The sequence below is a fragment of the Cebus imitator genome, unplaced genomic scaffold, assembly GCF_001604975.1.
Source record: "Cebus imitator isolate Cc_AM_T3 unplaced genomic scaffold, Cebus_imitator-1.0 Scaffold26, whole genome shotgun sequence".
NCBI classification, from domain to species: domain Eukaryota; kingdom Metazoa; phylum Chordata; class Mammalia; order Primates; family Cebidae; genus Cebus; species Cebus imitator.
Genome location: NW_016107341.1, coordinates 304520 through 318586, shown reverse-complemented (window position 1 = coordinate 318586; position 14067 = coordinate 304520). Strand labels below are relative to the sequence as shown.

The 14067-nt window shown below is 36.8% G+C and overlaps 1 protein-coding gene across 3 annotated transcripts in view; it reads right to left on the bottom strand.

The window, feature by feature from the left end:
• ELAPOR2 (endosome-lysosome associated apoptosis and autophagy regulator family member 2) overlaps positions 1–14067 on the bottom strand; it is a 182591-nt gene that overhangs the window by 56819 nt on the left and 111705 nt on the right. For all 3 annotated transcript variants that reach the window (XM_017523083.2, XM_017523082.2, XM_037736531.1), the window contains 3 exons: positions 13260–13365; positions 11993–12145; positions 11304–11392 (listed from right to left, as the gene is read on the bottom strand). In XM_017523083.2, the coding sequence (XP_017378572.1) occupies positions 11304–11392; positions 11993–12145; positions 13260–13365 (348 nt within the window). The remainder of the gene's footprint in view (positions 1–11303; positions 11393–11992; positions 12146–13259; positions 13366–14067) is intronic.

Below are 14067 nucleotides of genomic sequence, written 5' to 3'. Positions count from 1 at the left end.
TATGAGGAGAGGTGTTCTGGTTTCGGGTGTTTTCATCCCTTTTGCGCTGATTTCTTCCCATCTTTATGGAATTATCTACCTGTCGTCTTTGTAGCTGCTAGCTTTCAGATTGGGTCTCTGAGTGGACATTCTGTTTGTTGATGATGAAGTTATTTCTGTTTCTTAGTTTTCCTTCTAAAAGTCTGGCCCCTCTGCTGTAGGACTGCTGAGGTCCACTCCAGGCCCTGCTTCCCTGGGGATCACCTGCAGCAGCTGCAGAACAGTAAAGCTTGCTACCAGTTTCTTCTTCTGCTATCTTTGTCCCAGAAGGATACCCGCCAAATGTCAGTCTGATCTCGCCTTTACGAGGTGACTCTTTGGAAATACAGGGGTCAGGGAGCTGCTTGAGGAGACAGTCTGTCCTTTATAGAAGCTCAAGTGCTGAGCTGTGAGCCCCATTGTTCATTCAGAGCTGCTGGGCAGGTACATTTAGGTCTGCTGCAGCAGAACTCATAAACCACTTTTTGTTCCCAGGTGCTCTGTGCCAGGGAATTAGGGCTTTATTTATGACTTTCCGTTGTGCTGCTGCCTTTTTTTTTCAAGGCTGCCCTGCCCAGCAAGGAGGCAGCCTAGTCACTGTCTGCCTGCAGAGGCTTTGCTGAGCTGCTGTGGGCTCTGCCCAGCTGCAGTGTGAACTTCCCTGCAGTCTTGTTTATATGGGTGTAGTTAGAACTGCCTCAGCAATGGCGGCCCACCTCTGTATTGGCAGACTCTCTCTGTAATGGCACATTGCCTTGGCAATGGCGGGCTGCATTGGCAACGGCAGGCAGCCTCAGCAATGGCGGGTTGCCTTGGCAATGACAGGCTGCCTTAGCAATGGCGGACTACCTCCATAGTGATGGAGTGCCTCGGTAATGGCGGGCGCCCCTGCCCCACAGAGCTGGACCGCCCCAGGTTCAGCTGTGCTTGCTGTAAAACTCTCAATCCAGAGTTTCTGATTGCTGTTTTTTTGTAGGGGTGGGACCAGCCAAGCCTGATCACCTGGCTCCCTGTAAAGGCAATTCTCTAAGCTATTTCCAGTTAGTAGAAAATCATATATAGTAGCTCCTTTAGGCTACTCAATTTTATTCTCAAGTATTCTTATGGAAGAGCAGATTAACTTATCTCAAGAAGGATGCTTAAGAAAACGATTTAAAGGCTCTCTCAAAAGAATTATAACATTTTTGCTTTTTACAACTCTCTTTTTCCACATTCATTTTACAACTTGCATTATGATACATTTTAACCAGCCACTTCACACACCTGCCTTTCTTACCATCTGTAAAATAATGGCTTCTACTACTGGGGATTCCTACATAATTGGAAAAATTAATTAGATACTATATCCATAGGGGCTCTCCACTCCCCTTAAAGAAAGCAATATAAAATTCAGAGAACCTAAACAAATGAAACATCGTCATACTGGGGGATTATCTTCTTAAAATTCTGGTTTAACAAGCATAGAAAACAAATTTCAAATCCTACTTAATTCACTAATTTGCTGATTTATTTCAATATTAATACAAATAGATTGTGTTACTTATGAGCTACTGCATTGTTGAGAGTAGCTGGTTCCTACATGGGAGTAGGGGGCAGTGCTGACACTCTGTACCATGTAATTTTCTCAATCACTTGGAGAGGTACATATTACTATCCTCAAGTTTATAAATGAGAAAACACTCAAGATTAGAGCTCTTAATTTGCCCAAAAGTCAAACATAACTAGTAAATGGTAAAGTAACACCAATCAGTGAGAGTCAGTTTGGTAAAACTAATAAAACATGCAAATATATTTTGAGAAGTCAGCTAACCACATGACTTTCAATACATGAAAACTAACTTTTAAAAATTAAAAAGTGTACACCACTTGAAAATACTTAAAAATGTAGAAATCAAGTTTCAAATGTTCTATAGTAAAAGTTTTGTTTACAAAGCCTCTTGTTTCACTTGGCAGATTGATTCTCTGCCCCTCTTTCTAATGGAGAAAGATGCTTTCAAGTCTGGCTGACTGGGTAAAGATAATAACTAATATTAATGATACTTAGAAGCAGAGGGCTCCCAGTACAGTTGAAAAACAAATAATTCATACTTTTGCAAGTTGAGATAAAATTATGAAACATCTTATAAAACCAAAACCCTAACACAGCAAAATTTACCAGGTTATTATTAAGATTGCAAAAGAGATACAGTGTCTGTATTCACACAGAGCATGAAAAAAACACATTTTAAAAAACACAGAGAGGTATCAGTTGGAAGCTGATTCTCATATAAAAACAAAATCCAAAACTTGGAGGGCTAAAATTTAGGTGAATTTTGAGACTGGCTTTGACCATGGTTGTCTGATTTCTTACTTCAGTTGTCACTTCGCAAATGCACTAAGTCTTTATAGATTGGCTGGACTTATCAGAGCAAATTACATGTGTTTCTAAAAGGTCTACCAACTGACCCTAACCTAACTGCCTTGTGCTCTGTGATGTTCTGGCTCAGATAGTCTCAGTCAAGCAGGCAATTTCTTATCTCCCAGCCTCTCTCAAACCTTGATCTTTTCCAGTTGCAAGCCACTGGGCACTCATCATTTGTCTCTCTTGAAATTACCCACACCATGCTGCCAACTTGTATCTGACTCCTTTTTCAAAGTCATCCTCAACATGTACAGTTGTGCTAAGTAGGTCATCAGCCTGTCCAAATACATACCAGCATTCACCTATCTTCCTTTTTAATGACAGCTTTGCTGCTTTTCTTTTTTCCCATGTGTTTACCTCCTTCCCCTCTGATATGGCTTGGATTCCTGTCCTCACCCAAGTCTCATGTTGAATTGTAATCCCTGATGTTGGAGGTAAGGCCTGGTGGGAAGTGGTTAGATCATGGGGGCAGATTTCCCCCTTGTTGTTCTTGTAATAGTGAGTTCTCATGAGATCTGATTCAAAAGTGTATGGCACCTCCCCCTTCTGTCTCTTCCTCCTGCTCTGGCCATGTAATACGTGCCTGCTTCACCTCCTACCATGATTGTAAGTTTCCTGAGGTCTCCTCAGCCATGCTTCCTGTATAGCCTGTAGAATCACTAGGCACTGAACCAATTAAATGTCTTTTCTTTATAAGTTATCTGGTCTCAGGTACTTCTGTATAGCAATGTGAGAACAGACTATATATCCCCTTTCTAAATACTTAACAGCTTTGACTATCTTCTGCCTTCATATGGAAGACACCAAGGACATTTAACATTTTACTGGCAGTTCAGGGCTTTAAGTAAGAAAATATTCTAAAATTAAATTGTGTTGACTACACTAAACACAGTAAATTATGCTCATTGAATGAATGAATGATATGGTATGATAACTATATCTCAATAAAGCTGCTTTTTAAAAAAGATTGTTAAAAACTGACTATTAGAAAAAATTTATTTTAAACAAATTCAGAAATCCCTAGTCTCTGAGAAATGCCATGTTCTCCTACCTTCCTAATTAAGAAACACAGGCTCTAAGTATATTTGACTTGCTTAAAACCTGGGCACAGGAAGTCAGATCTAAAAACTGAATCCCTTTATACCCTATTTTTAATATCTCCTACATCTTTGTCCTGCTATATAATTCAGAAGTACTGTGTTACAGACATTGAGCATTTGGAATAATTTGTAACACTGAAGATCATTGAAAGGCAAGTAGAATATAAGACAATCAAATATCAAGCCACTAGCAAATTCTCTGTAATCCAGAGTTTAACTCTTCAGAATTGAAGAAGTTGTAGAGCCTAATGCCTCCTTCTAAGAAGGCTCCCTTTTAAAACATCCTTCCTACCAGGCACTCTTTGAGACTCAGCAGGAAATTCCCTATTTGAAAAACATGCTATTCCAATATTGGGCAGCTCTGTTTGTAAGAATATCACTACATCCCACTGGAATTTACCTTCTTTAAGTTCACCTGAGTAGCCAAAAATTTACCTTATGGAATAACACAGAAAAGTATATTTCTTCCTTTCGAAAATTTCTCTTTAAATACTTAAAATACCTTATTAAGGCAATTCTTACTGAGTAATTACTATGCTTAGGACAAAGTACTATGGAAGATTTAAGTATTAATAAGGCAAACTGCTCTGAAAAAGGTTATAGCATAAAAGTGATAAGACAGGTTCACAGCTACTATAAAGTTAAAAATAAAAAACATGAAGGGGATACAAAGCACTAGATTTGGAAACAGACTATTTGAGTTAGAATTCCAGACATAACACTAGCTATGACTAGCTATGACCATAGCGAAGTTACTAAATTCATTAAGCCTCAGTCTTTTTATCTGAAAAATGGGTAAAGGAATGTCTAAATTACATAGATGTTGAAAGAAATTAAAGGCAATGTTTGAATATGTATACACATATATATATATGTGTACTCACACATGCACATATGAAGAGAGAGTATGTTCACAAATATGCAGATGATAGCTGCTTGTGGTATTAACACTAATGTGACTGTCACTATAATTACTGTCTCACCATCACCCTCTCCAAGAGAAACACAAAATGCCAGGAGTTCCCAAAGGAAAGAGATCAAATCTCTGTAAGACAAGTAGGAAACATTACAAAGAGGATCATGATTTTTCCATCCTTTGCCATCTTTCCTTCTGTCTGAAAAAAATATTTCCAATATTTCAATCATATTTCATACAAAATATCCTGGCCTCTGGCATCTAGATTCTTTCCCTTTTGTCAAAATTTTCTCAAGCCTTATGCCAAAAACAGAACACAGCACTCAAAATGTGATAATCACTCATACATTTACTAATTCTCACTAATGCAAAAGATGTTTCACTACCTTCTACATGCTAGGTACTATACTAGGCTTAGAGATATATATTTTTTAATGAATAAGAACAAGTGTCTGTCTACAAGAAGCTGAGGATCTGGTGAGGGGAAACAGTCAAGTATTTGCAATAAAGCGATCTTTGAATCTATAATCACCATGTAAATATCAAGAAGGATGTGAAAATTTCCATGGAAATTCTCAGCATATCAAGACAATCTTGCCAGACCTATTTATGGTATTTAAGAGTATATGTTTTCTATGAACCTGTGCAAAATCATTCTCTTTTTATGCTGGCAACTTAACCATCTTTTTCTCTTTGGGAAATGATTTGTGTGATGCTGAAAGGAACTGGGAATTATACAGTTTGGCCTCCCCAGCCACAGGAATTTGCAGGTGAACTAAGACATCCAAACAGAGTATCAAACACTTCTGGAGAGAATGATTGGTTGGCTATGGGCTCATGATTCAGGCAAAGCCAGTCAGAGTCTTTTCTGAAGCTTTGGTCGGTGTTGCAGTATCAAGAGCTGTGAGGATAATAGTGGCTTGTTGGAAATGACAGTGAGCATCTTGCAACACCGGAAAGAGCTTGCCCGAGAAGGAAATCAAATTGAGCCAAGAACATTAGCATTACCCAGCAAGAGAACGTCTTAAAATAATTTGCTTTATATTGACTTCCCAGTAAATGAGTCAACAGGCTCCTGCTTCCTCCCCTCTCCCTTCCTCAACTTTACACTGGTTTTGAGTCAGGGCTGCCATCCAATTTCTGAAACATATTTTTTTTAATTCATTACTAGAGAGTTTATAATCATCCCCAAGCACCCATTAAAAGGAAACATGTGAATCATGTCCCACAATGGGAGGCGGGGGTTGGCAGCACAGGCGGGTAGAGAAGCACCACACAGGTTAGTATGCCTGGGTGTAATAAAAATATAATCTTAAGTCTTTTCTGTTTGCTAACTCCCAAACAAAAAATAACCTTCTCCCTACCCCCTTTTGTAGTGGATAGGAGACAACCTTTGTAGATATGATAAACAAATGAGAAACTTGCTGTTTTTTAATCATGAACAGCTGAATTGAAAATTATTCATTGTATTCGTGCAGGGGAAGGATTTTCCCCACTTTAAATAGCTGTTGCATTTTTTATTTGGTGAGCTAGGTCTTTTAAAGCTTGGATTTCCCTGGAAATCTTCTTTGCAAGTAATTATTTTCTCTTTTCTTGATGCTTTTATATCTGAGAGTTTCTTTCACATAAATATATTTTGATTTTACTAATTTGAGCTCATTGTTCAAGCACACTGGAGTTTTTCTGAATCTTATCATTCTTCTCATTACTGATTCACAAATTGATATACATATTCTTAATATCTTTATGAAGTTAATGATTTTTAAATAAAATCTTGAAAATAACTCACCTGACTTATATTCTTCTTTGTATGAGTTACAATATGTATAAATGATTTGCTATATTTATATTCCTATGGCAAATATACAATACTATACTCCAAGTTAGTATTCATTTATCAAATCGAACATTTTATATATGATTAAATTAATCATATATTCACTTAACCATATCATTTAGTCCACAATTCTTTATCTTATCCATAAGAAGATCATGAGATGCTGCATCACATATCCTGCTAACATTAAAACATATCTTCTCTTGATTAACTCATGCCCAGTGTGACTGTTACCTGGTGTAATGCCTATATAACATAGCTGAATTTCCACCCTGCCCTAACTGTGCTTATCTTTGAGAAACAGGATGCCTGTGATAAAAAGTTCCCTTTGTAACCAAACCAGCTGAGACTGGTTAGAACCAAGATAGACAACCAAATGACTTAAAAGGATCTCAGGTTTCATGATAATCTCATAATTTTATTTCCATACTAAGTGACACTCCCACCAGTACCATGACAATTGCCCTGACAATGACCAAAAGAAGCCATAAAAGAACAAAAAGGAAGGCAGTACTCCCATTCCAGGAAGTTTAGTGCCCATTTCTGGAAAACACATGAATATTCCTCCCCTCGCTGTTCATGTCCAACCCCTTCATTAGAGAAATCCTATATTTTAACCCCCTCACCCCTCACTAATAGAGAAGTTGATTTGTGAGCCATGCTCCCACTTCTCAATCCCATGACCCTCAAATAAAGGCTGCATTGCTTGACATTCACTTTCAGTTTCATGTATTTGTTTCATGGCACTGAACAGGGAAAGACCCCATCTTCTAGGGGACTACATTTATTGGTAAAATCACTGATCAATATTCTTTTGAGTTCAGACCTCAAACACCGAATCTGTATATGTGCTTGTGTGTACCTATATGAGTTCATCTCATTTTATGTAAGAAGTGGGCACTAAGCAATTTTTTTAAACAAAGCATACATAAAAATTTCAACTCACTACTTAAGATAATTTTGTAGTGAATGCTTACTGGGAAGTGAATATTCTTTAATTTATCTATGTTATACATCTCTGTTTTACATATACTAAGCTTTAATTCAAGTAAGCCACACTTATGAAACCTCATTTATTTAACCAGAGGGAATAATGTCATTTAAAAATGTGTGTCTCCTTGAGACTTTCATAACCTAACCACAGGCCAAAAACACGAAGTAATTCTCCACATTTCTTTACTTCTCTGCATCTATACAGGACTTTACATAACTTCATATGAAGTAGGTCCCACAAATAGTTGGTGAAAGAATGCCTTACTGTATATATTAGAGGATTTAAATCTTTGTATCTCTTCACCCAATTCAACCTGGTTTTCATGTTTTAAAATGGCTCTTTAAAGCCACCATTTAATTCAACAGTGCCAAATCCAATGGATACTTTTCAGCCCTCATCTAGGTTGACTATTCAGGAGCATCAGCCTTCTTAACCACTCCAACCTCAACAAATACCCTATGACAGTATTTGTTTCTTCCACTTCTCCAGCCATTTTCCTCAGGCACCATCCCTATTCACCTCTCCTAGCATTAGCTCAGTTCTAAGCTCACTCTATGATCTCCCTGCAAACTCCATCCAACCTCAAGGCTTTAATTGCCAGCTATTTACTATAATTCTCAGATTCATATAACTAGCCCAGATACTCTACTGAGCTCCAGACTGATGTACATAACAGCACTTCCAACATCTCCTCTTGCCCCAGTTCACAACATGGTCAAAACTGTATTCATGGACCTTTCTTCCTTGCCTCCAGACCTTCTCTCTAACCAAACAGTACCTCTACCAACCCACCTTTAATCCTTCCCTCCACCTCCTTCTTATCAACCATCACATTTTGTGAACTTTACTTCCTATTTCTCTAACCCATACTCTCATGTCTATTCCCTTTGCCATCATTCATTTCCTTCTCCTCTCACCTGGAGAGGAGCATTATGAGACTTCTAAGTGTTCATTCACATTCTCTCTAGTCCCCTTCTAATCTTGTTTATAAAACACTGCCAAGAGGATCTATATAAAGTGTAAATCTAATCATGTTGCAGCACTCTGATACCAAAAACCTTACAGTGATTTCTAATGCTCTTAGGATATAGGACAAAATTTTTAATATGACCCCATGCCTGTTCTAGCATTAGCTTAAGTCATTAGTTGCATCTGAAGCAAACCCTTGCCCATACACCTATACTCTACTCACACATCCTTTTAGTTCTTCAAATACACCATGCTCCCTCCCACGTTAGGTCTTCATCATCCCACTCCCTCTATCAAAAATGCTTTCCTTCCATGCCTTGCCCAGGTTTTAACACAGGCCTAAGGCCTTCCAAGACTGGGTAAGAACCTCTCAAAATTCAAATTTCTCTGCAGTAGAATTAATCCAAATTGGAAATACTAATTCATTTTCTTTGATTGACTGTTTATCTCTTCCTCAAGAGTCTAGACCAGTGGTTCTCTCAGTGCTGAGATCCTCGACCAGGAGAATCAGAATTACCTAGGACCTTTCTGGAAATGCAAATTTTCAGGCCTTCCTCCAGACCTACTAAATTAGAAAATCTGTACAGGGCTTTCCAGGTGAGACTGATGAGCACTAATGTTTCACAGCCACTGCTCTACATCTATGGAGACATTTACATCCTTCTTCTATCCTTACTTCTGCCTTCCTTACCCAATAATCTGTAAATAACCAGTGCTCAGTAAAGATTTACTAAAAGTATGAATGAGCAAGCCGTTCCACATTTTTCATGTTTGTAAGAGTCTCTTAATTAGGACTAGAATAATTTTGATTACCAATTAAAATTTTCCTGAAAAACTTCCCCTACTGGCAGAAAGAAATCTAAGCAATCTATTTTAAACTAAGATTCAAAATAAATACAGAAAACTTGAACACTCCTATGTCATATCGATGGTAGTGTTTGTAATTTATATGCCTCAATAGCTGATTTCCTTGTCAATCAACTTGATCATCTCCAAGTAGGGCAAAATAAGATCAATGAGAACATAACAGGACAGAAAGAACCAAAACAGTCATTGAACAACCTGAGAAACATTATTAAACCATTGGCAAATCACCAGAATGTATTTATTTAAAGAGACAAGGTGGTCTTGTTACACTACCCAGGCTAGAGTACAGTGGCTATTCACAGGTGCCGTCATAGCACACTGCAGCCTCAAATTCCTGGCCTCAAGCAGTCCTCATGCTTCAGCCTCTTAAGTAGCTGAGACTACAGGCACATGTCATGTCACCCTGCTAAAATGCCAATTTAAAAGATGAAACCAGAACAAATGAAAATACTACCCAAAAAAATCTCAAATTCACATATGCAATCTAAACTTCCTCATTATATATTATTTCACTAAGTCCCAATTGCCCTATTTCTGAAGCTAGAAACATTTATCTTGAAATGTCTTAAGTCACATTAAAAAAAAAAAATCACTGAGTTTATAACGTGCTACCACACTGTTTTCTTCTATACCAAGAACATGTTCAAATTTCACTCAGCCACACAGAAAAACATAATTTGTGTGTAGGTGTGTACACTGCAGGCCCGTGCATACACCCATGTACATACATGTGTTTATGCATTTGTGTATATTCTGCGTATTACACACTTAATATATGGTCTTACATCATTAGGCCCAGGTCAAACAGATTTTGTCACACTACTTACTGCCATTATACTCATGGATGTAATTAACATAATAAAAATATAGCTTTTGTATATTTTCATTGTAGATAAGACAAGATCCTATTTTACATTAGATCCCATTCCTTTAAGCCTCAGTAATGTTGAACTATTACATAAAATAAACTAAATTTACTTTTGCCTTACTTATTAATAAGGCAAGTTTAGCTTAGAAAAGTTTACCTAAACAAATATAATCCAAATTTCTTTTCAATTCACCTTAATGGTACCTCTCTACATATATATATTTTTTAAAAATAGCCCTTACTTGGCATTTTGATAGGAATATCAGGACCTTATTTACAACTCCTTGCCAGTTAACAGCTGTTAGTTTGAGTTGCTGTTCTTACTGGAAGTAATAGTTGTACTACTAATCACTGCACTAATTTGCCACTAATTTAAACTAGAATGTACTTGCTGTTAAGCATTCAAAATAATATTCCTTAAAAAAAACTTAAGGACCTAAGGTAAGATTATATAAATACAACAATCTAGATTAGAGATGCAAAATAAAATCAATCAATAAAAACAATCTAGGTTAGAGATGCAAAAATAAAAGAAGAAAAGTAATAAATTACCTGACATCTATATGTGCTTTCCAAACTAAGTCAAGAAAATAAATGTCATTATTTCAAAGATGCAAACATAAAGAAGCAACGCTCCACAGCAGCCACTTTGATCTGTTTCCTCTCACTGACACAGGCTGGTTATAGGCTAATTCTTTAATCAAGAGGACAGCAGGTCAACTGCAGAGCTCATGTGTGCATTTTCCCTCTTGGCTATGTGCTGTTTATATGGCACTTACTTTGCATTTTCTCAATGCAATTACACAGTAATCTGCCATAACGGAATAGCCCACAGCGGCATAGTTTTTATTGACAAAACCTACTGAGTAACCAAATAATTAAAGAGAAGTTATAAGAACTTTCCATCCTGCGAGTCACACTACACATTTTATGGCTGTGCTCTTTCTCATACTATTACTTCTGGAAAAAATACAACTGTTAAAAATGGCAGTAATTCACAGAGCACTATGTGCCAGGCACTGGGCTAGAAACTTTACATTAAATATCTCAATGTTCTCACAGTAGCTTTATAAAGCAGGTGCTTTATATCATCCCTATTATACAAATAAAAAAAATTGAGGCCTAGAGACATCAAATAAGTTGCTCACAGGACTTAATGGTATATTTGAAATTCAAAGCCAGGAAGGCAGACATCAAAACCTAAACTCTTAAATTTCCTCTTTAACTTACATATATATGTCATAAATCTCTCTCATGAACAAATTAGAGTGTGCTCAAATTGGAAAGAGGGTTGCATAAATATGGGATGGAGTTGATGCAACACTGCTGGTACCTTTCCTTCTTCATCACATGGAGTATGGATCTGGAAATAGTCTTTTGTGGTACAGGGAGGGCGCTCCGTACACTCACTGGATCCTTCCTCTTGCAAAAAAAAAAAAAAAAAAAAAAGCGTTTCAGAAATAGGTCAATTCCTTTGCAACTCTAAGAAAAGGCAAAAAGAAAAACAGAAAAAGCAAACTAAAAAGTATAAATAAACTTGCCAGAGCAATTTATGTAGAATTACCTAGGTCTAAAGAAAATAAACACCTGCATTTTTATTTTCCCTAGAGCAATAAGTGTTTCTATGATACACATGGAGTAATATATCACAGTTTTTCCCAGAAGACATTAGATTTCTTCCATTTTCACTCTACACTGGAAATTTGGAACAAATTAAAAGTTTCTACGTATGTCTCTACACCAAAATCACGTAAAATATAAAAATTTTTGGATTAGTATAAACATATCCACAGCAGTTACCTGTGGGGTGTGGAACAGAAAAACAAATCATAGACCTATAAAGGGGAAAGTCATGCAGAAAGGGATAAGATGTCATATTTTATCCATTCAATATCAATTCACTTCAGCATTCGGTGTTGGCCACCACTGCTGTCATACTTTATGGGTGACTTCTGGATTATAAATGTACACTTGACCAACATACATTTAGAAAGAAAAAAGCAGAGTATAAACTAGTGCTACCTGAAAATTGAGAGTCCTCTTTACACCTTATGCATTCTTTGGCTCCTTTCGCAGAATAGGTGTTTCTGGGACACACCTGGCAGTTGAATGAACCTGGTTTGTTGCTGAATGTGCCTGGCTTGCAAGGAAAACATTCTGATGTGTACGCCACCCCTGTGTGGTAATGAAAAACAGAGCATGGGAGGGAGGACCCAATACCAACAAACAAATCAGCACCTAATCCTGCTTCTACCCAGAGTGAGAAAGAACTATTAACAGTAATATTTACAGGCAATTACTTTAACATATATATGTCAGCACTAAACTTTGGAAACAGCTGCTTTGTAGTGTTTAAGCTCAGCCCAAATCTTTTATCTTATTCATCCAGCACTAAGAAAGCATTTACTGTGTGCAAGGAACTGCACAATAAAGTCAGCAAACAAATAAAGAGATGAAGATTTGATAGAGGTATAATAATTGCATTAACTGAGCTGTCAAAAGACAACTACACTAACTCAAAAATGAGATAAACCCTAAGGTTCCCACTGATTCTATAGGCCTATAATTATCTGATCCTTATGGTAGCTCGTTCCCTTTTTCTCCACTGCTTATTAAATCACAGGTAAGACCTAGGAATGGCTTGACTTCTCCTCTGGTTTGTAATTCCAGCCTTTGCCAGCAGATATCCTTATGACTAACAAGTTAACACATTGTTCACAAGAACAAGCCCACTTTGAACATATTAAAATGTAAGCCAAAGTTTAATAAAGGAGAATCACTGCTTTAATTAAAAATACCCCTAATTGAGAATGAACCATGACAGTGTTTATCGGCTACTCTCCTGGGCCAGAAATTGCCCAGTTGGCACAGAGAAGCATGAAAGGTTTAGGAAAGAGTCAGGTCAAGGTGTTTACTATTCTTTTTATGCATACAGCAGTGACCAGGTCATCAGTTCCCTGCGTAGCTCAATGTCAGGCACAATAGACTTTATTCGAACGAATAACACGGTCTTAACACAGAAATGTTTCTTTTGTTTAGAGACACATAAAACTATCATGTTTACTTCTTTTTGCAATGATTAAATAATTTAGTTCAAGCGTTCAAGAAGAAAAGAAAACAACATTCGATTTCTTGGGAGTACAAGCAGGGTCTCCAGACCTATATGATTGCATAACATATTAATTTCTGTCCTATAAATCATTGAGCCAGCCAAACTAACACTTTAATAAATATTTTAACAACTATAAGATGTGACTGGTGACTACTAAAAGAGGCTGCTGTGAAGTACCTTCAATTGTGATATTTTTTACCAGCACAGGCTTGACTGCCTTAGAACCCATCAGGATGCCTGTAGTTCTCCAGTAGAGTATGTTTGTGCCTGATTTCAGCATTACCTATAAAAAGAAACATAAAGGCACTTAGGTCAGATAAGCCATGCCATTTCCCACTCTGAAAAGCTACTCCCTTACATACTTTTTCAATGCATATAATAAAACACCATGAATTTAAAACCCACAGATTTAAGTCCACTGTTAATCCAGACCTAAGCTCTGCTGAAGTTTGTACTTTCTTAAAAGAAAAAAAAAATGTAGTTTGCCAATCGACAAAATATATTAAATAGGAATAAACAAGAAGAAATCTTCAAGTTTAAACAGACAGATAAAATGGTTCTCAACCGTATGCATGAGGTCTTGATGTATATTTAAAAGGAATTCATTTTAGAAGCGAAAGTCCCTCAACCCACTTGTATATTTATAGGTTGCCACTATTCATAAGATCTTGGAGCTCTCAAAACAAAAGGCTACAGAATGAGTTTGTTTCTTTTAAAAAATATTTAATAGGAACACTGAAAAGTAACAAGAAAAAACAGGACTGTTTTTATGGAATAATCTGATTTAACTCTCTTACTCTAGAACATTAATAATACTATATCTAGTACTGGTTTCCTTTGCTACTGGAATATTTAGCTAATTATAAAATCTAATTTTCTTATAAACTTCATGTTCATACAGGTAAGTGACCTAATTTTAAGAATTCCTTGCCTTCTTATTTACCTGCCTTGTCCTTTTTTTTTTTTTTTTTTTTTTTTTTTTTTT